General features: G+C 43.0%; 1 protein-coding gene across 1 annotated transcript; it reads right to left on the bottom strand.

Annotated features, from left to right (window-relative positions):
- Positions 1-12580: 12580 nt before the first annotated feature.
- On the bottom strand, positions 12581-19315 carry ZNF706 (zinc finger protein 706). The gene is made up of 4 exons (XM_077809903.1): positions 19092-19315; positions 14988-15124; positions 13551-13658; positions 12581-12886 (listed from the first exon to the last, which is right to left on the bottom strand). The coding sequence occupies exons 2-3, from the start codon at positions 15120-15122 to the stop codon at positions 13563-13565; spliced, it is 231 nt and encodes a 76-aa protein (XP_077666029.1). The 5' UTR covers positions 15123-15124; positions 19092-19315; the 3' UTR covers positions 12581-12886; positions 13551-13562.
- Positions 19316-22397: the final 3082 nt, after the last annotated feature.

The following is a 22397-nucleotide window of genomic DNA, read 5'->3' as shown; positions in this document are numbered from 1 at the left end:
AGAGTCTCAATGCGTGGATGAGATAATGGTGTAGAGAGGAGGGATTTAGATTTATTAGGAACTGGGGAGACTTTTGGGATAGGGGGAGCCTACACAGGAAGGATGGGTTCCATCTAAACCAAAGTGGATCCTGACTGCTGGCACTTAACATTAAAAAGGTTGCAGAACAGTTTTTAAACTAAGAGATGGGGGAAAGCCAATTGCTGCAGAGGCGCACGTGGATCGGACAGAGACTTCTCTTAGAGGAGAGTCTATTGATAGATATTCTCTAGGTTTTAGTCAGGAGGAGAGGATGAAAGAGGACAAAGTATGGGCCAGATCAGACGAGAAACATTCACATAAAGAATCTGACACATCAGAAAAGGACAGACAAATAAACAGTGACAAGTTTTTAAAGTGCTTATACACAAATGCTAGAAGTCTAAATAATAAGATGGGTGAACTAGAGTGCCTCGTGTTAAAGGATATTGCTATAATAGACATCACAGAAACCTGGTGGAGTGAGGACAATCAATGGGACACAATCATTCCGGGGTACAAAATATATCAGGAGGACAGGACAGGTCGTGCGGGGGGGAGGGGGGTGGCACTATATGTGAAAGAAAATGTAGAATCAAATTAAATAAAAATCTTAAATGAATCCACATGTTCCATAGAATCTCTATGGATAGTAATTCCATGCTCTAATAAGAATATAACAGTAGGGATCTATTATCGACCACCTGACCAGGACAGTGATAGTGACGATGAAATGCTAAGGGAGATTAGAGAACCTATCAAAATAAAAAACTCAATAATAGTGGGGGATTTCAGTTATCCCAATATTGACTGGGTACATGTCACCTCAGGACAAAATGCAGAGACAAAATTTCTCTATACTTTAAATGACTGCTTCTTAGAGTAGCTGGTACAGAAATTCACAAGGGGAGAGGCAACTCTCGATCTAGTCCTGAGTGGAGCACAGGATCTGGTCCAAGAGGTAACTATAACAGGACCACTTGGAAATAGCGACCATAATATAATAACATTTAACAGTCCTGTGGTGCGAAGAACACCTCAACAGCCCAACACTGGCATTTAATTTCAGAAAGGGGAACTATGCAAAAATGAGGAGGTTAGTTAAACAGAAATTAAAAGGTACAATGATTCGAGTGAAATCCCTGCAAGCTGCATGGACACTTTTCAAAGACACCATAATAGAGGCTCAACTTAAATGTATACCCCAAATTAAAAAACACAGTAAAAGAACTAAAAAAGAGCCACCGTGGCTTAACAACCATGTAAAAGAAGCAGTGAGAGATAAAAAGGCATCTTTTTAAAGGTGGAAGTCAAATCCTAGTGAGGTAAATAGAAAGGAGCATAAACACTGCCAAATTAAACGTAATAAGAAAAGCCAAAAAGGAGTTTGAACAACAGCTAGCAAAAAACTCAAAAGGTAATAACAAAATGTTTTTTTTAAGTACATCAGAAGCAGGAAGCCTGCTAAACCACCAGTGGGGCCCCTGGACGATCGAGATACAAAAGGAGCACTTAAAGACGATAAAGTCATCTTGGAGAAACTAAATGAATTCTTTGCTTCAGTCTTCATGGCTGAGGATGTTAGGGAGATTCCCAAACCTGAGCCATCTATTGTAGGAATTGTCTGAGGACACCTGAGGAATTGTCACAGATTCAAGTGACAGTAGAGGTGGTTTTGGAATTGAGAAACTTAGCAGTAACAAGTCCCCGGGACCAGATGGCATTCACCCAAGAGTTCTGAAAGAACTCAAATGTGAAATTGCGGAACTATTAACTATGGTTTTTAACCTGTCCTTTAAATCAGCTTCTGTGCCCAGTGACTGGAAGATAGCTAATGTAATGCCAATATTTAAAAAGGGCTCTAGAGGTGATCCTGGCAATTACAGACGGTAAGTCTAACATCAGTACCTGGCAAATTAGTTGAAAAAACAGTAAAGAATAAAATTGTCAGACACATAGAAGAACATAAATTGTTGCGCAAAAGTCAACATGGTTTCTGTAAAGGGAGATCATGTTTTACTAGAGTTCTTTGTGGGGGTCAACAAACATGTGGACAAGGGGGATCCAGTGGACATAGTGTACTTAGATTTCCAGAAAGCCTTTGACAAGGTCCCTCACCAAGCTCTTACGTAAATTAAATTGTCATGGGATAAGAGGGAAGATCCTTTCATGGATTGAGAACTGGTTAAAAGACAGGGAACAAAGGGTAGAAATAAATGGTAAATTTCTAGAATGGAGAGGGGTAGCTAGTGGTGTTCCCCAAGGGTCAGTCCTAGGACCTATCCTATTCAACCTATTCATAAATGATCTGGAAAAAGGGTTAAACAGCGAGGTGGCAAGTTTGCAGATGATACTAAACTGCTCAAGATAGTTAAGACCAAAGCAGACTGTGAAGAACTTCAAAAAGATCTCACAAAACTAAGTGATTGGGCAACAAAATGGCAAATGAAATTTAATTTGCATAAATGTAAAGTAGTACACACTGGAAAAAATAACCCCAACTATACATACAATATGGTGGGGGCTAATTTAGCTACAACTAATCAGGAGAAAGATCTTGGAGTCATCTTGGATAGTTCTCTGAAGACGTCCATGCAGTGTACAGTGCAGTCAAAAAAGCAAACGGGATGTTAGGAATTATTAAAGAAGGGATAGAGAATAAGACAGAGAATATCTTATTGCCCTTATATAAATCGATCATACACCCACATCTTGAATGCTGTGTACAGATGTGGTCCCCTCATCTCAAAAAAGATATACAGGCATTAGAAAAGGTTCAGAAAAAGGCAACTAAAATGATTAGGGGTTTGGAACGGGTCCCATATGAGGAGAAATTAAAGAGGCTAGGACTTTTCAGCTTGGAAAAGAGGAGACAGGGGATATGATAGAGGAATATAAAATCATGAGTGGTGTGGAGAAAGTGAATAAGGAAAAGTTATTTACTTGTTCCCATAAGAACTAGGGGCCACCAAATGAAATTAATGGGTAACAGGTTTAAAACAAATAGGAAGTTCTTCTTCACTCAGCGCACAGTCAACCTGTGGAACTCCTTGCCTGAGGAAGTTGTGAAGGCTAGGACTATAACAGGGTTTAAAAGAGAACTGGATAAATTCATGGAGGTTAAGTCCATTAATGGCTATTAGCCAGGATGGGTAAGGAATGGTGTCCCTAGACTCTGTTTGTCAGAGAGTGGAGATGGATGGCAGGAGAGAGATCACTAGATCATTACCTGTTAGGTTCACTCCCTCTGGGGCACCTGGCATTGGTCACAGTCGGTAGACAGGATACTGGGCTGGATGGACCTTTGGTCTGACCCAGTACGGCCATTCTTATGTTCTTATTTACCTGTGATGCTCCGAGTACATTGAAGAACAGCTCTGTGTAAGCTCATCTCTTTCACTAACTGGATCCGAGATAGGAGACCCCTGAAGGAATGCTTTCCTTGAAATCCTTTTCCAATTAATTTGATCCGATAACCATATCTCTTCCCAACAAGTTCCTGCACTGGACATCTGCCATGGGTTTTACATACTAACCTGCCTGCTACACCTCTCCAGGTCCCAGACCAGCTGTGGGAAAAGGGAAAAAACCCACCCCACCTCGGTCAACCTAGCAGTGAGGAAAAAATTCTTTCCCATCTCCCAAAGAAAAGGGCAACTAGCATAACACCCACAGTGAGTCATGAGGATACCTGGTCCTTTTACAGATTTCATAGGTGACAGCTGCTAGCCCGATACACGTAAAAGAGGGATTTTCCAGAACTGCACGAGGTATAAAAACCCCCATATACTCGTCTGGTTAGCAGGAAGGACAGTGCCCTGCTCCTGACCTGTTCCAGCTCCTTCCTGCTCCATCTCCCCATCCCCCCGTACTGCCCATGGTAAGGGAAAGGCTCCCTTAAAGAAGGCAAGAACACCTTTTCCTCTGGAAAGTCGGACAAGGGCTCACCACATCAATGCTGCAGGGAGCACAATTTCAAGTCAATTTTCGCCAATAAAGGCTGTGCTTACTTTGTGCCAGGACTTAGCCCTGGCACCTCTAAGCTCCCAGTTAGCAGCCAACACTCTGGCCACCCCGCTGTGAAGGCAGCGCCGCCACCAGCAGCAGCACAGAAGTAAGAGCAGCAACACCCTATGCCATGCCGTCCTTACTTCTGAGCTGCTGCTTCCTTCAGAGCTTGGTGCTCAGCTGCCCAGCGTGGGCCCCAGCACCTCTTTCATTATAAATTAAGCACTGAATAAAGGCAACCTATTTCATTGCAGTGACTAAGCAGGACTCTGTAACCTGCTTGAGGTCTGAAATCAGTAACACCTTGTAGAGATGTTCTGGGGAAGGATTCTTTCTGGCTCCTGTGCCCGTTGCTGGTCTTTGCTTTGGCTGAGTTTACATTTTTGGTTCACTTTCCTGTCCTTTTGTACTCTCCTCTGAACTTAAATCTGTATCAATGAGCATTTTTTATTCATTTTCTTCCTCATAGTTCATTGAAGATGGAGTACTCTCCCCTTAGGGTATGTCTACACCGTAGTCAAACACCTGCAGCTGGCCTGTGTCAGCTGACTCAGGAGGCTTGGGCTGCAGGGCTATAAGATTGCGATGTAGATGCTCAGGCTGGAGTCTAGGCCCTGGGACCCTCCTCTCTCATGTAGTCCAAGATCCTGGACTTTAGCTGGAGCCCAAACATCTACACTGCAATTTTATAGCCCTGCAACCCAAGCCCTGCAAGCTCAAGTTAGCTGAGGGAGGTGTATTGCAATGTAGCCATATCCTTAGGGGTTTGACTGGATTCACAAGAACAGTGTTTGTTCTCCACTGGCACATTTCTTTCTAGGCTGCTCCCAGTAAGTTATTCAATTCATGGATATGCACTTAGAACCAAATTCTTGTCAAACCATATTTGAAAGTTTCTTTACGGACAATAATGGCTCTTTGCATCAATTTGAATTTTGTACTTTGTCTCTTCAGTCTGTTTTCTGAAATATCAATTCCATGCCACCAGTGCAGTACTTAATTTAGGCCAGGGCTGAGCCCCAGCACCTCTAGGCTTGGCAGTTTATAGCCCCTGCACCTCTAGGCTTGCCGCAGCAGTTATTAAAATCACTTATAAGCTTTGGCTATGTTTGGTTGGTGCATGCCATTTAATTTGTTTATTCATTTTAGATTTGTACCCGAAAAAGAGAACTGTGAGTGCAAGTTTAAAAACAGAAGCTTGTCTTTAGAGGGCGGGGCGGGAGGAGGTAGGGGGGGAGGGGGAGAGAGAGACAGGCTCAAATATTTATTACTTTGTTTTATGACTTAAGATATCAGAGAGTTTGCCAGGTAATAGCAGTTTTACTGTTTCTTTGGTTGGCATTTCTGATTGCCTCCCTTAAGATTAAATTTTACGGGGTGTTTGTTGAGTCTGTCCTTAAGAAAAATATCTTTTGTGGGTGCCACAAAACACACAAATTCTTGGAGAGACACTTATTGTGTCTCTTGACTAGATCATGGCCATCATTATTGATCAATCCTGAGTTCTTACAAGACCTTAAAAGCAAACATTTTACATAAGGAAATACACATACTTATTAGTATTGCAGTAGTGCTTGGGGCCCCAGTCAGGAATCAGGGCCCCATTGTGCTAGACACCCTGCAAAAAGAAACTAAATATTTTCTTTCATAATACAAATAAAGTATTTGCAGAGCAGAGCATAAGCTAAATGGAACAGCTGTAGGTTTGTTTAAAATGATGAAAACACAAAGCCAAGATCATCAAGAGGGATCAGCAATTATGGGTGACCAACTTAGGACATGTTAAAGGAACTAGAATTTCAAAAAGGTACTGAATGCCCACTTTCTGAAGTATCTCAGGTTGGATGCTCAAGAACTGGAATATCCAAAATCACTAGTCATTTTGGTCACAAATCTTTGACCAAGATTTTCAAATGTATTTTCTTATTAGTGTTCGCAAGGACAGAGGTTTTAAGGGAGGATATGTGCATGGCACTTTTAAACAAGCAAAACATACTAGCAACAAAGTCCAAAAGGAATTCCTTCATCCTTGTTCTATTTTCATTTCAGAACTTAAATAAATCAACAATAAGTTAATATAACCCATTAGTAGATGTTTAAATATATGACTGTGTGCATCTCTAAACTCACTAAACATTGTTAGGCTAACAATAACTCAAAATAGAAATTTAAACCAAATCACTTTTAGCAATTAACCATTTTGCATTTGACAATTTCACTGTCTCCCATGACTCTTACCATCCCCAATTTTAAATCGGATCTCACTGGGTTAGGGGAGGACACATGACACTTGGGCCCTGTGAAATCATGTAGTGAGTCCGTGAGAGAATATTAAGTTAAATCAAATTTAGGAATTGTCTAGGCCTTTATTCCATCTTTTGAGTTATGGCTTCTGAAATATACCAGATGTGCCCTGTTCATTTAGAATGGGTGTCCTCAGGTCAGTTTCCCAAGACATGTTTCATACAATATTGTGTAAATATTAAACTTGGGATTAGTACAACTATTTATCTCTTATGTACCATGAACATGACAGTTCATGTCTTCTTCAGGGTAAGGAGCTTGCTTGAATTAATCTTTGTAATACAGAGGACATTACATCTAATTCGTAGAAATCTGACAAAGTAGTTGGGGGAGAGGTGGAATGGAAATTTTACAAGGGTATCAGAGCTATTGCCTGTCTGTGTTTATCAAATGCTGAACCATTTAAATACATGCAGTAATTCTGGTTGCTCGATGTATGGTTCAAAAAGTTATTCTCTCTTCAACACAGAGTTTAGAGAATACTGTATTATTAAAGTCTGACTCTGCGCCTACTGAAGTCAATGACAAAAAACTCACTGATTTCAGTGGTGCAGGATCAAACTCTTACTTGAGAAGAACCGTAAGCAAACAGCATAAGCCAGGTTAGGAGACACCCTAGCTGAAGTTAAAGGGTTTTCCCCAATACAGAACTGAAAAGCTGTGTTCACAGTCTTTCAGGTGACCCTACAAGGATTTACCTTATATTTGATATAAGAGCGAGCTATATATTGCTATTGTTTAAGTGAAAAACAACCATGGTATTTCTTCAATGGAGGCATGTCATTAGATAAAATATTTCTTAGCTCTCTTCAAAAGAAACCCTCTTTATGGCTGATTTACAAGAGCCAACACAAGTACAACAGAATCCATTTACAAAAGAAACCAAACCATAAATACTTATACTCTAAGTATTACAATACTATAAAATAGTTAAAGTAAGAAACTCAGCAAACCAAAACCACTCTTAGTTTAATAATATAAAAACTTCCTCAACTAAGATGAGGAGTTTTGCCATCCTCAAATCCTGTACGGAGAGAAAACACACTTCCATTCATAAGGAAGTTATTCTATTCACCCATTCCCACGGCACCCATTCCCAGATATCTGATCCAAGTTACAACACAGAGCACAATGGCACCTTTGTCTCTAAAGTGTTATCACAATACAGATAGTAATTTATCATAATTGCATACAGAACTCCACAAGCCAACACAATATTAGTAAACATTTTAAAACTTTCTCCAGTAGACAAATTAACTATTCTTTTGGTTAAAGACTGATACCCAATTTTTTTTCATCCTTAAGATCCATAAATACCTCAAAGTAAAACATGCTTTTCAAAATTTTATTCAAAAACATAAAATGACTATTACACCGTGTGTGAGTGTGAGAGAGAGACATAACAGCAACTGGTATTTTAAGATACATTGGGAATTAAAGAGATTTAAAAAAAGAAAACCCTACTCTTTTCAAGCAGAGAATAAGTTGGTATATAATTAACATTAATTTATATTCCAGTAGTTCTCCCCATGTACTAGGCACTGAACAAAACACTTAGGAAGGCTTGGTTTGTGCCCAATTCAGACAAAGGGTAGAGGAGAGAGACAACACAGAAACGAAATGGGGAAGGTAATGATTAGCCATATCTTGATATTAGCATTTATTATATAAATTACACCCTCACTTCCACTCAACCGTAACATTATTACTTGGTTAATTTGCTATAAGCATCCTGGTTGAACTAGACCTTTCTCGGAGTGATGGGGCAGATTCAGCATAAGAAGGTAGTAGCCCTGGAGACCAATTAGGAAAGACATTTCATGCCAAAGGAGTGGCATAGATGAAAGCATACAGATGACTGTGGGGAGACAGACAAGTGATATATTGAAGCTGGCGTCACTAGTGTGGAAGGAACTGGTGTCAAGTGAAAAGAAAGAAGGATGGATAAGTAGGAAGAGGTAAGGTTATGCAGGGCTTTGAAAGCCAGAGGAGGGATTTAAGGAAATATGGTCACAATGACATACGCTGAGAATGAAATTAGAACCACGTTTAATTCAGATTCTGAACAAATCAGTGTTATACAGTGTTGGAGAGTACATAACCGTTACTAAACGCACAACAGATTTATTAGAACAGTCTTGTCTAGGATGCATTCTCTTGCCCTGCAAATGCTCTCAACCGCCACACTCCCTTGTATGTTGAAATTTAGCCATATCCAGCATGTAGAGTAAATGCTTAGCACATCTTAAACCTTTGTGAGAAAGTTTGCAGCTTTGACTTTTTTTTTTTATTTGCCATAGATTTTTATCATAGTAAAGTGTTTATGGCTTTAATACCTCTTACAGTGGAAAAAACATTCAAGGAGAAAGAGGCAGGGCAGTCACGTAAACTGCTCTGCTGCTTGATTTATTAGACCCGATACCACCTCAAGGGCAGTGTGTTGATGCTAGAGCCCTCTCAACACTGGCTCGGAGATCCACCTTTAGAGAACTGAACATTGTTCTAGCTAAATCTGTATCAAACATACGTTGGCTCCCTGCCTTGCACAGGGCCAAGCTACGTTAGAAACATTTTTAAAAGGCATGGTCAGAGCCTGCTTTTAATATGATTTAAGCAGAATTTGTGTCTGTCCAGACTGGAAGACCAAATTAGGAAATATGGCACAATAACTAACATTTAGCCAATTTAGAAGTCAATATAGTTAGGATCATCTTCTGCATAAGCAAAATTCTTGATAATTTACATGCTCACCACTGACAGCTAAGCACATGGAAGACACTTCAGCCATGTTCACACTAGCCAAGTTTTTCAAGGACTAACGATTTTGAAATATCTTTAAAGAAAGGTTTATTTTTAGAGGATAGGTGCTCAACACTTTTGAAAATCAGACCCCATATTTAAGATGTCTCATGTTCAACCCCATAAAATGGAGGCATCCAAAAAAAATCACTGATCACTTTTGAAAAGCTGTGTGTGGGCTTTTAACCCCATCGAAAAGTTTTAAAAGATGATTTTGGGCACCAAGGTTGTTTTTTTTTTTTAAAAATACAAAACCCCCACAGCTATCTATTAATGCAAGTGGACATATCAAGATCACTTTAAAACAGTTGTTGCTAACAAAACTTCAGCTACTGCATAGACAGGGCCTTTAACATTCTTTCTGAATTATGGGACCTCTCTGGAGATGCCACTGAATATGTAATTATTACATATTGTAATGTGTGTAAATGTGTAAACCTGAAATTAGAAGCCTACAACACTTGGTTGAAGGTACAGCCATTGCAAGAATGCCTTAAAGGTTCTAAATGGGTAAACTAGCCAGGAGGCTCTAGTACAAAAACACTTTGCAGTAGTGAACTGAGTAGACAAAGCAAGTTGACCCTTTACTCTGTATTCTTTAACAAAGTAGTCAGCTTGCTGGTCAGAACTTTCTGCTTTAAATGGTGTCAGCATTCAACCCTTTACTTTGCTTTGACTTTTAATTGATAAACACATTGCAACTTGTCAATCTGCATTAGAACTTGACTCATGTAGTAAACAGAATTTACATATCTTATTTAAACATGATTTTAGTGATATTGCATTATGTTTTAACAAAAGTAAAATTTGGAGGAACCCAGATCTTCATCACTATGTAACTTTCAAATATAACTAACTCTTGGTCAATCTTGCAGTGAAGAGCATTCTGCTTCACAGGAGAATTAAGAGATGGGGAAGTCTCCAAAGAGAGATTGCCAGAACATTGCACAAAACACAAATATTGCTTTGTTAAGGTTACAGATCCTTGATTTTTACATGATTTTACATGTCCTTGATTTTTTTTTGTTGCAGAGATTCTTCAACATCCTTAGAGGTAGGTCTCTAAAGGGGAGAAAGAGATAGCAGTCCGTGCATAGACAAGTCAGACTTGCAGGATGAAGGTGGGAAGTTTGCCCTGCCACAGCTACTTTTTGTAGCTGGATAGCTTCAAGATTTAGAGCTGTCCAGCCAGCATCAAATTCATTTAATAAAAATGCAGGAACACTTGCTTTTAACAGGCAGGAAAATCACATTTTACACTTTAGGTTTTTTAACTTGCTCTTTAATCAGACACAGAACAATGCACAATTGTGTCTTTTTAGCCAGAGTTAACAGGGTGCCATCCACAAGTTTAGACATGAGGAGAGGAAACTCCCCTATTCCTTACCCTCCCGCACAACTCTTTAAATCCATACATTTGAGTATTTGCAGACAGTACTAAATGAGGACAATTCCCCCACTAGTCCTGCGTTCCCCCCATACTTTTGGGTTCAATTTATTAGAAAATGTTACAGTATTTCAGCTGTACATAGGGAGTTTATTAGTGTATAAAAACTGAAGATCACCCTGGCCTTTACCAATTTCAACTGATGGTTATGTAGTTATCATACAGTTTTCAAAATGCAACAAAATTCTTATGAAAGTATGTTAATTTGTCTTACCAGTATGATGCCGCTTTCCAGTCACCTTATTTGCTCATTAACTATGTTTGCTACACAATCTGTAAATTAAAGTAACAAAACATATCTTTCAGCTTAGGGCTTTTTTGGGGGGGTTGGGGAGGGGAGGTGAAGAGGAGGAGGGGAGGGTAAGGATGCATCTCAGAGCCTTCTCCTGAGTAAGACCAGACTACCAAATATCAATGTAAGGAACAGTTTGCTCAGGGTATATTAATCTTATTTTTGATGAAATTACAGTATCAGAACATTTAGGTACCCCTCAGCACCAAGTTGAAAGGCAGATTTCTTGTCTTGTGGGAGTCAGGCTGTCAGAATGCAGTTATTGAATTAACTTCTAATATTAAGAAAAATGAAGGGCTACATTCTAAAGTAGTAGTGCAGTACTAGGTTATTTTCAGCAGGCAAACAGGGTACCTATAAAAGTTCAGTGGTATACAGATGTCAGAGTGGGTATATTACAATGAAACTTTAGGCCAAAGTGAACATTTACAGAGATACAACTTAATGTCACAGTAAAGAGTGTGGGAGGCTAGCCTGACACAAGTAATTCATTAAAAGAGAAAGTGGACACAGAAAAAGGCTGTATTTGACTTGATATACCAAAAATACTACTTATTTCGAGTGAATTTCAATAAATCAAAGAACGTGTTCAACATGTACCAAGGGTTACTTGGTCTGTCAGAAATAAGAGATTAGTTATCATGACTGCAGTTTGATGTAACCAATTTCTCAGCAATTCATAGCATTTCCCCTATGTCTAACCAATTTCAGAAATTTTGTTCTTTGGCAGTACCACCTCAAATATATTTAGGATGCCTACTATATTACAGACCCTCCAGCACAATTCAAATATACCAGTTTTAGATTTCACCCTCTCCCCGCCCCCCCACTTTGTGCTCTGAGATTAGAATCCAGTCCATGATACACTTTATGAAAGTTAAATCTATCCTCAAGTGCTTTCATCTAGGGGTTTTAGGTAAAGCTTACAATTTTCCCTGATAATGTTGGTAAGTCAGGACTGATTTAAGTTTAACTAGCTACATCACTTCCAGTTAGTCATTTGGCTCCAACAGGCTTATTTTAAGTTAGTTGTCAAATAAGTAGATCATTAGAGTTTGATTACTTTACACACTTCTTGAAAAGAGTTGCTACTAAGATAGCCATAGACTTTGAAGGGCGGGGGGTGGGGGTGGGTGAGACATGTGGTTGACTGCATGTGCATTTACAATCTTTCCAATTGAATTTTACAATGAAGAGCAGAGTTACTTTAACTGGATATAGCATTTGTGAACATTATTCAGATAAGTATGTCCAGAAATATTAAATTCTATTGTGTCTCATCTTTGCCAGCCATCTACCAAACTTTAAGGTTCACTTGTCTAACAAGAGTCTCTCCAGTGCATGAATAGAAGGAACAAGTTCCCTTACAGCAAAGGAGACCTGTTTTAAATGGCTTGTAGTACTGACGCTCCCTAATAAACAGAACAAAAAAGGAGGAAGTCCCATGATTCTAATGCAGCTTCTAAGAAGTTTGCTATGCCTCTTGAGTCAAGAAATTAAATTTTAGTAACTGACCTCAAGTAGGCAGAACATTGGAAGGTAAACATAAGCAGTTTCCCTCTTAGGTTAGCTTTAGCTCAGCTTATTGTAATGCACATTACTCTCAAGTTTCTGGCAGGATGGAGAGAATTCCACTTTGTCCTCATTAGGATTTTATAAGGCAGATAATGTGGAAAGTTGAAACAGAACTTCTACAAGCATTTAACCTGTGATATTGTAAAAATCAAAATACTACTTTATTAAATGAGTTATTTTACACAATATGAACATCAGTATAATTACAATTGTAAAAAATGTTTATAACAAGTATGGACTGGTTTTCAGGATTTCCAAATAGGGCACAACTGTACATTTACACAGAATTGTCTTTGCATGAAGCTCAAGAGGGAACAGCATAAAAATATGAATGTTTCTGTAACCCCTTCATTTTTGCTGATCAACAGTTTGTTAGAAAAGCAGCTGCAGATTTGTTATGTAAGGTCTGACTGTAGACGAGTCAATAGGTGCCATGAATTCACCTATAAAAAAAAAACAAGAATTCAGTTAAACTGAACTATTGCACAACACTGCTCTAACTACTGCTTAGCTTCCAATCAACGAAAAATTATACTGAATTACGAACCAAAGGCTTTTTGATTATAGGGTTTTTCTGGCGTTGGTTTAGCTACCCTGCAAATATTCTCAAAAGATTAGTGTCTTCATAAATAATTTCTCTACCCATGCCAAACAGTATATTTTTGTATGTTGTGTAACAAAGCCTAAATATTTGGTCATGTGCTAAACATCTCTAAACTTCATTAAGTCTTCTATGGCAAGAAGCAAATAAAGTATCCTTTGAAAAAGTATTTATAATAATTTATGCTTCTAAGCTAAATACCTGAATAATACTTTGCATTCATTAGTTTGTATCAACCCCATGGGCAAGCCTCTCACCTAGGGTTGTATTTTTTCCTTTAAGTTAGTATCAGTGGTCCAATCAAGAGCCAGGCCTCCTGCTGCTGCTGTAGTAATGATTAAATTGCTTCTCATGCTTAGTGATCTGAGGATGTGTTTTTAGTTTCAAGCTAACTTTCACTTTGGAGAAAATGAAGTAATTCTCAGATAGCCAGTGAACAAGGCTAATTCATTATGATGATAAACAGTACAACTCAGATTTAGTTTTAAAGAAGTATATGTAATGACCTGTAAACAATTTTATCCCTGAACATCAGCCAATTCTGGAGGAAGTGGAGTCTTAGGATGCTTGCTCTCAAAGTGCTGTTTGAAGGTCTTGGGGTCCGGCATTTGTGTCTGATTTAAAAAAAAAAATCATCTTTATGCATGGCAGAAGAGTGTTAGGTAAAATCTTTACACTGAACTGTTCTCCCCATTTCAAACCTTAATTTTCTTCACCAAGGTCAACACAGGGCTTGACTTTTCTCATTGATGAATGCAACATATGTTTATATCACCAATCTTAGTGCCATAGTACTTCCAGCAGACAGGCTACCAAGATGCTATTGTGCATTACTATGCTAGTTTTAGAGAATCTCTGGCTCTATATAACTACAATCCTCTGCTTTTTAACTCCTGTTTTCAGCACATATGTGATAATGCTTTGTTTTATGCCACCTGCCAAAAATGCACTGAAAGATATGTGCTCATTTTTATTAGAAACCTCCTTGCAGAAGTCAAGTTTATTCAATCTAGGATTTTACAAATAAATTAGGTGGGAAGCCTACTCCCTTCAAAACTCAGCCAAAGGATAAATATCTATTTTGTATAGAACTACGAAGCCAATTCATTTTTATTATAGCCTCACTGGTACAGAGGCCCAAAGAGTTATTTGTAGTCTCTCAACCCATTGTTTCTAGAAATGTGTAGACTGCAACTTCTGATTGCATTAGTAGGAAAGCTGGCTTATTTTGCAGAAAAGAATGGGGGTGCATGCATTTGAGTGAGCAGTCCTCCATTGGGAAGCTTTCCATTACAGTTTATTACAAGTGACAGGTCTGTTCTAGGACTGGCCCTTTAAATGAATGCACTCTATAAGAGGAAAGGTAGGCTTCAGGAGAGTCAGTCAGGAGGAAAGTCAGAATCTGATTAGGTGCTTAAATTTCGGTTCTCTTATCAAGACAATTACTCTGGCAGAAATATATAACTATTTATTAAACCCTGGCTACAGCTCTTAGCATCATGCTCAACAGTATCAGCTACCAATGATGGCAAGGCAGGAGCATCATCTTTTCATTTAAAGATGAAGTAAAATACACAACAGAAAAGTGATCTCAGACCTCTAGAGAAGCCTCGTACTATATACCAACTGCAAACATGAAAACTTGCAATTAAGCAGTCTGGAACCACTGGTCTACAAGGTGCTGATCTTTCATGTAGCCACAGGAAGCCATCTTCCCTCTTTCTAAGCTGTCTATGTAGCTAAGGTTATATCTACAGCCCAAAGTAATAGGGTTTCATATTATATGCACATAAACTACAAATATGCCTGGAGCAACTAGTCAGTTAACCCACTATTACCACTGAAATATTTATGTTGTGGTTTCCACAACTTCTTCCTATAAAAGTCCTACTCTAGGCTGGAAGAGTTGCCCACTGTAATGCTTTGTGTCTGCTCCCCCTTACCCTACAGACAGTGCAGGTATATATTAAGGCAGCCTTGGCTGCAGCCTTCTGATCATGTCCTTGTTTCTTTTTCTGTCCAGCTTGCTTTTTGGCATTTTTCTGCTGCGACTGAATCTTCTGCTGTCCACGAGCCATATCTACAAACAAAGAAGGATGTTTAGTCTAAGTGAGAAAGAGACTGTTGTGGCTACCAACTCAGAAGGTATCCTTATGAGCAGGGAGTCATATGCTCTCTCCATATGGCCTACTCAATTCACATGAGGCAGACAAGTGGACATCTCTGTTCAGGTTCCTTGCATAGATACCTCTGTACTTTTTAAATGAAAAGTGGTTAGTAGGTTCCATTCTAAAGCTTCCTCCTAAATGACACTTCAAAGCCCATCTTTTAGAGAGGTATTTTCAGTGGATAAACAGTAAAACCAATTTGTTTCCTTTTATATGCATTTATTTTCTAATTCCCGCCCAGGTAAAGAAATTCTGGTTTAAAGATCTCACTTTGGTTTAATCAATTGATTTTCTAAGCAATAAAGCCCTAAACATTTCCAAATGAAACCTGAATTGGGCCATAGGCGTCAAGACAGCGATTACTGAGCTGTTGTCCATGGATCACTGGTTTCTATGGAGCACTTGCTAGGGGTCTGTGGAAAGCTGGGTAAATGGTGCTGCCTCTCCCTAATGCAAGCTGTTTTACAGGTGTCCAGGCTCTTCCTTACAAGGAGCACAGGACTATAAAATCAGATCCAAGGGAGCCAGGCTAGCTGCCTCCATCAGGAGCCACTACTACATATAGAACAACAAGAGGAGGAGACAGGAGCTGCCCTCAGGGACTGAAGTCATCCACCAGCAGGGAAAGGATGTCTATGAGACATGGGAATAGGATTCATGGACAGTCTGTGTAGTGGAGCAGGGAATGTTTCATGGAAAACTTGCTTCCAAATTTCTACTCTAGCTGCTAATTCCTCATCTAAAGTTTTGTTTTTTTGTTTTTAAATCTGACGGTTATTTGTATTGCAGAGGTACCTGGAAACCCACTCCCACAGTGCTAGTTACTATATGAATATAAAAAGACAGTCCCTGCCCTAAAGTTTTTACAGTCCATGTTATTCTATAGCTACCAACTGTAAAAAAGGATTATGAAGTCAGAAGGTGAACGAAAAAAGTATAGAGTGAAAATTCCATGCAAGTTTTCTTACAAAGAAGATACAGAAATGCAATAGGTTTATGTTCAACAACTTCCATGAAACAGATTTTTGTTTAAAAATCTAAGGAGCTTGTTTTAACTATTTCTGTACCAAAACTATTTAAAGAAAAGCTACAGTGATTTTATTGCAACAAACACACACTATATTAGCAATGAGTTTTCAGGATGTTAGAAATACCTGTCACAGTTTCACTATTAATGGTTTCAATTGAAGCTAACATTACACCCATACATGCTATACTCCTGGGGGAATTCTGTGCCACTCATGTCCCCTGCAGAAAAAAAGATTTTGACAGTGAAGCAAAGGGAAGCCCAAAGAGCAGTCATGCACCCCTCCCCAGAACTGTGGGCATGTCATTTTGGGTGCCCAGAGCAGCCAGCAGTGAAGTAAATCACCACAGCATGTGTGTGGGGTGGGGGAGCTAGGGACACCCTGGCCAGTAGCTCCTACCCTATGCTGGGCTCAGCTGCTAGTCCCGACTGGGCAAGGACTGGATTTTCTCTTTCCCTGCAAGGAGCGGACGGGGCCAGGTCAGACCCACCCTCAGAAACCTCCCCATGGCTGCAGGAAGCTCCGCACTGCCCTTCCCCTGCTCCCCCATCTACCCAGAGCCCCCATACCCAGACCCTCCCTCCCCCCCGAAGCCTCACCCCCTGCATCCCCCCACACACCCAGAACCTCTGGCACCTGAACCCTCTCCCCCACCTCCTACCCCCTGCATCCTGAGGTTCCCCTCGCTGAGGCCCACCCCTGCACCCAGACCTTCCCACTGAGCTGCCCACATGCAGATTGTCCCACCTAGAACCCTCTCACCCCACACCAAGTCCCTCCACACTTGGAACCTACTGGACAGAGCCTGCCTGCCCATACCTGGTGTAGAAGGGCAGGGCCCGAGGGTGTTTCTGGGACAGATCCAGCCCTTGCACTGTGTCAGGGTTGGGCTGCAGCCCCACTGCCAAGTGAAGGGTGATCTCCCACCTCCATGCAGCCAGTGGCCTGTGCCCCCCACTGCCATGATGGAACCTCCACATTTATTGACAAATAAAATTAAGAATTTTAAAATAGTGTGTGAGAAATTTTAAATGTTTTGGTGCAGAATTCCCTCAGGAGTAATCCCAGCAAGGACCTCAGACTATTTATGTAGAGAACACTGAAGAATGTGCACTTCCTGTTTCAAAAGCAAGGGAGATTAAACATTCAGTTAACTATAAAAATCTTTTAAATTAACTAGGAAATTATAGAAGACTTCACTAATCTAAATTCTGCTCTATACTAGCGTCAAGATAGTTTTAAAACAAAGGATAGGAAGAGACTAAAATTCCTTTTAGACAAAAGCATCCAGATGTGGGAAACAGTGGGTTTTAGTAATCTCAGTTATTTCTCCTAACAGCTGCACCCCAATTATAAAGTGTTACAATATGTTTTAGTTAGTGCCTTGATATTAGTTTGCTAAAAAAGCCACTAGACAAGCACACACTGACTCATTATATTGAGGTTGCCCATAAGTATGGAGATGTTACTTTTGTCTAGTTAACTAAAAAAAGCATTTTTTTGAAAATTATGGGGCTTTCAGATTTGGCCCAGCCAGACTTTTAGTTTTAAAGTACTGTAAATTACACAATGTAATTCCAATATGCGGAATTTGAACATTAAGTGTAGTGGCAAGCTAAATATTTCTAACTCTCTTGGAATACTACAATGCTGTCACTTTCAGAGTTTGCTTAAAACAATTACATTCAGCCACAACAAATCCAATTCCACATGTCAGAGTTAAAGTAACATACTATGATAACTTTCCTTTTTTTCTTAAGCACAGAAACACCCTTCAAGAACCTAGCAAACTGACCCAAAACCTTGATTTAATACAGACTTGCATGACAGGACATACAAGAAACTTTAATGTTAAGAATCTCTAACAAGCTTTTTAAAGCCGTCCCAGTTAAGTTAGAAGATACAAATGCTAAATAGCACAACTCAGTTGACACCCATGGTATTGCAATACACCTCATACGAAGTTGTTTTCGCGTAAAACAACACGGATTACAAGTCACCAAAACCGAAAAGTCAAACCAGAAGCAGAATGTTCATATCCTGAGAGTGGACAGGAGCAGCTGCTTCCTCTGAAACTTTCAGAGGCTACAAATAGGTTAAAATTGTCCAGTTTCGTTTCCAGCAAGATCGCCAAGGGCCCTAGGCTCAAACCCTTTGCGATGAAGCAGAACCAACCTCAGGCAGCAGCCTGGTTGGAGACGGAGAATTCAGTCCGGCTCGGAGCACAGCGTACAAGCACCTCAACCCCTTCCGGGTGACCCTGAAAAGTCGAGGGCCGGGGAGAAGCCAGCGGCTGCCGGGCTCCAAGCAGCGAGCGCAGCCCCCCGGGACGGGACTGCAAGGGACAAGCCGGGAGGGGAGCCCGTGGGCACAGGGACCACGCTGCGCTCGGCCGCGCTCCCTGACCGCGGGGCCCAGGCGGGCAGGGACCGGGAGCGCGGAGGCCACCTGCAGGGCCAGGTTTCGACACCGTCCAGCCACCGTGAACGCAGCGTGCGGGCACCGCCGCTTTCCTCTCCCGGGAGAAGCTTCCCCCCAGTTCCCCAAACAGGCCAAGGGCCGCCGCCGCCTCCCCCAGCCCTCAGGGCCCAGCCAGGCCTGGCACCGCCCGGGGAATACCCCCCAGACACCACCTCAGGCCTCGGCCTCCCAGCAGAGAGCGACCGCGGCCACCCGCCCCCGCCCGGCTCAGGCCCCGGCCCGAGGAGACGCCCTCACCCCAGGGCCGGGGCCGGGGCCAGCGCCCGCCCCGGCCCGCTCGCCGCCTGCGGGCCTCCCCGGCCCTCGTGCCCGGGGGAAGGGTCCGGCTCCCACCGACAGCAGCGCCCTGCCCAGCCAGGTCCCCGCTTACCCGGACTAGCCAGCCGTGCGCGAGCGAGCGAGCAGGCGGGTGGAGAAGGCTCCGTGCGGCCCCGCAGCAGCCGCGGCCGCCGCCTGCCCAAGAGGAGGATGGAGGAGTCAGCGCCCCGCCAACTGCGCACGCGCGCCGCGCTGCTGCCGCCGCCTCCTCCTCTCCCCCACGCCGGCAGGCCCCGGCCGCCCCGATCCCGCCGGCCAATGGCGGCGCCGCCCTCTTACATAACGCAGGAAAGGGAGTGGGGCCTCCACAGGAACAGGGGGCGGCGCCGCAGAACCTCCCGCGGTGCCCGGATGCGGCAGCCTTCCGCCCCCGGGAGGAGCCGGGGCCATCTGCCTCTGCCCATCCCTCATTGGCTCACCGTGGGCGTGGGGAGAAATCCCCCCGCTGACGGGCGGGCAGGGCCGCAGAGCGTCCCGCCTGGGCGTGCGGGGAGTGGGCCTGACAATCCCGCCCCTCTGGGCGTTCATTGAGAAAATGGGGGCGTCGGGGCCTGGCCTCCCGTCGGGTGTTTGAGGGAGTGAGGGGAGAGCCCTCTGCCGAGTCACGTGGGGACGGAGTCGGGGGTCGGTTCCCCGGCCCTAAACTTTCAACCACCGACTAACCCCCCCGCCATAATCCGCGATGAGAACGGGACACAAGGAAGGGAATTTCTGAGCATGGGAACCCTCCTAACGCGAGCCCCTGTTCCCGCTCCTGCTGCGCTACCATATCCTCCGTCCCCTTTGTCAGCTGTCCACGTGCAGATTGTTGAGCTCAAACCACCCTTAGCAGCGCTTTAAATAGAGGCCACTTCATTTCCCCATCAAGACATACTGGCTGCATCTACAGTAGGGATTTGAGGGAAATCTCCGCAGCTCCAGTAGTGCTGGTTTGAAGGGCACTGGTGCCGTGGTCTATTGTGCGCTGCCGGTAAACTGAGACAGGCGCACAGAGGGATCCCTTAAAGCACAAAGACGTTGGGACTCAAGGATTAAGCTACCCCTTTCACCTAGTGCCTGTCTCGCTAATAGCCCCTCCCAAACCAGTAAGTCAATTGCAAATGAAACCAGAGTTGCCCGGAGACTCTGACAAAGCAGAAGAGCCATAAATTATAGTTTCAGAGCAACAGCCGTGTTAGTCTGTATTCGCAGAAAGAAAAGGAGTACTTGTGGCACCTTAGAGACCAACCAATTTATCTGAGCATAAGCTTTCGTGAGCTACAGCTCACGAAAGCTTATGCTCAAATAAATTGGTTGGTCTCTTAGGTGCCATAAATTATAGTGCTCAGACTCCAGTATGGATTAGGGCTCCACTGTGCTACCACTGTACAAACACAGATAAACACTCCTGAGGGCATCCTGTGCCAAAACAATTAAAAATTATGCACGTGATATTTTAAAATTCTGCAAGTTTTATTTGTCAAATAAATGTGGAGGCTGGGAACCACAGCCAGTGGGAGCTACCGGGGAGGTGCATGCAGGTGGAGGCAGTGCATGCAGTGCAGAGCTGCCTGGCCTGCCTCCGCCCAGAGCCAAAGAACATGTTGCTACTTCCGGGAGCTGCCTGAGATAAGCCCTGCCTGGAGCCTGCTCCTTGCACCTCCTCCCACACCCCAATCCCCTGCCCCAGCCTTGACTTCCCTCCTGCACCCAAACTCCATCCCAGAGCCTGCACCCCTGCCCCAGTCCCTTCCCACACCCAAACTCCCTCCCAGAGCCTGCACCCCACACCCCAACCCTGTGCCCGAGCCCAGAGCCCCCTCCCACAGCCTGAACCCCTCATTTCTGGCTACACCTTGGAACCTGCACTCTCAGCCCAGAGCCCATACCCCCTCCCACACCGCAACCTCCTGCCCCAGTCTGGAGCCCCTTCCCACAGTCCGAACCCCTTGGCTCCACCGCCCAGCCTAGAGCCCCCTCCTGCACCCCAAACCCCTCATCCCTGGCCCCACCCTGGAACCTGCACCCCCAGCCCAGAACCTGTACCCTCTCTTGTACCCCAACCCCCTGCACCCTGAACCCCTCATAGAATCATAGAATCATAGAATATCAGGGTTGGAAGGGACCCCTGAAGGTCATCTAGTCCAACCCCCTGCTCGAAGCAGGACCAATTCCCAGTTAAATCATCCCAGCCAGGGCTTTGTCAAGCCTGACCTTAAAAACCTCAGGGAAGGAGATTCTACCACCTCCCTAGGTAACGCATTCCAGTGTTTCACCACCCTCTTAGTGAAAAAGTTTTTCCTAATATCCAATCTAAACCTCCCCCACTGCAACTTGAGACCATTACTCCTCGTTCTGTCATCTGCTACCATTGAGAACAGTCTAGAGCCATCCTCTTTGGAACCCCCTTTCAGGTAGTTGAAAGCAGCTATCAAATCCCCCCTCATTCTTCTCTTCTGCAGGCTAAACAATCCCAGCTCCCTCTAAACAATCCCAGCTCCCTCCCTCTCTTGTGCCCCAACCCCCTGCACCCTGAACCCCTCATTTCTGGCCTACCCTGGAGCCCTCACCCCCTGCCGTACCCCAACACCTTGTCCCAGCCCAGTGAAAATGAACGAATGAGTGAGGGTGGGGGAGAACGAGCGACGGGGGTAGGGTAGGGCAGGGGCAGGGTCTTGGAGAAGGGTGTTCGGTTCTGTGTGATTAGAAAGTTGGCAACCCTAAGCCATGCAAATATTGGGCTTGATGTAGAAACTACTGGGGATAGTTCTATGGCTGGCATTATGCAGGGGGTCATGCTAGATGATCATAATGGTCCTTTCTGAGCTGAAAGCTTATGAACATTTCAGTGTATGTTCTTGTAGCTGCTAGTTTTAATGGGGCTCCTCAAGTGTGACAGGCTCAGCAATTGTAGGGGAGCCTTGTGGCATACTTCTCATACTTAACAAGTGTTTAAGTAGAACTGGGGCCTGGATGCAACAACATCCCTGATGGCAGAACATAAGGTATGTCATCAGCAAAAGGCATCTCCAGTCTAACATGCTTGGTTTTGACTGATTACTTTCGTCAAAAGTGGCAACACCAAAACACTATACCATGGCAACAGTCCAAACATTATGTAATTATCACTGGTGTACTCATTACTTAGTGTCTAGGCACTGAACATCATAACTGGAAATTTCAACCACTCTCTTCAGGTTCTGCTGCTGTTCGGTTTCACTTAATTAGGGCTCTATAGTAGCCCACCTTTGCACTGCAGTTCATGAACTTGGAGCCCCAAAGTCCTATTATGCTAGTATCTCTGACTATGCTAACAAGGTGGGGTTCTCAGTAAGCAGAAGGTGATCATGAAGCAAGTGTGTTACTGACTCACCACTGG

The sequence above is a fragment of the Eretmochelys imbricata genome, chromosome 2, assembly GCF_965152235.1.
Source record: "Eretmochelys imbricata isolate rEreImb1 chromosome 2, rEreImb1.hap1, whole genome shotgun sequence".
Classification (NCBI taxonomy): domain Eukaryota; kingdom Metazoa; phylum Chordata; order Testudines; family Cheloniidae; genus Eretmochelys; species Eretmochelys imbricata.
This window is presented reverse-complemented; position numbering and strand designations above follow the sequence as displayed.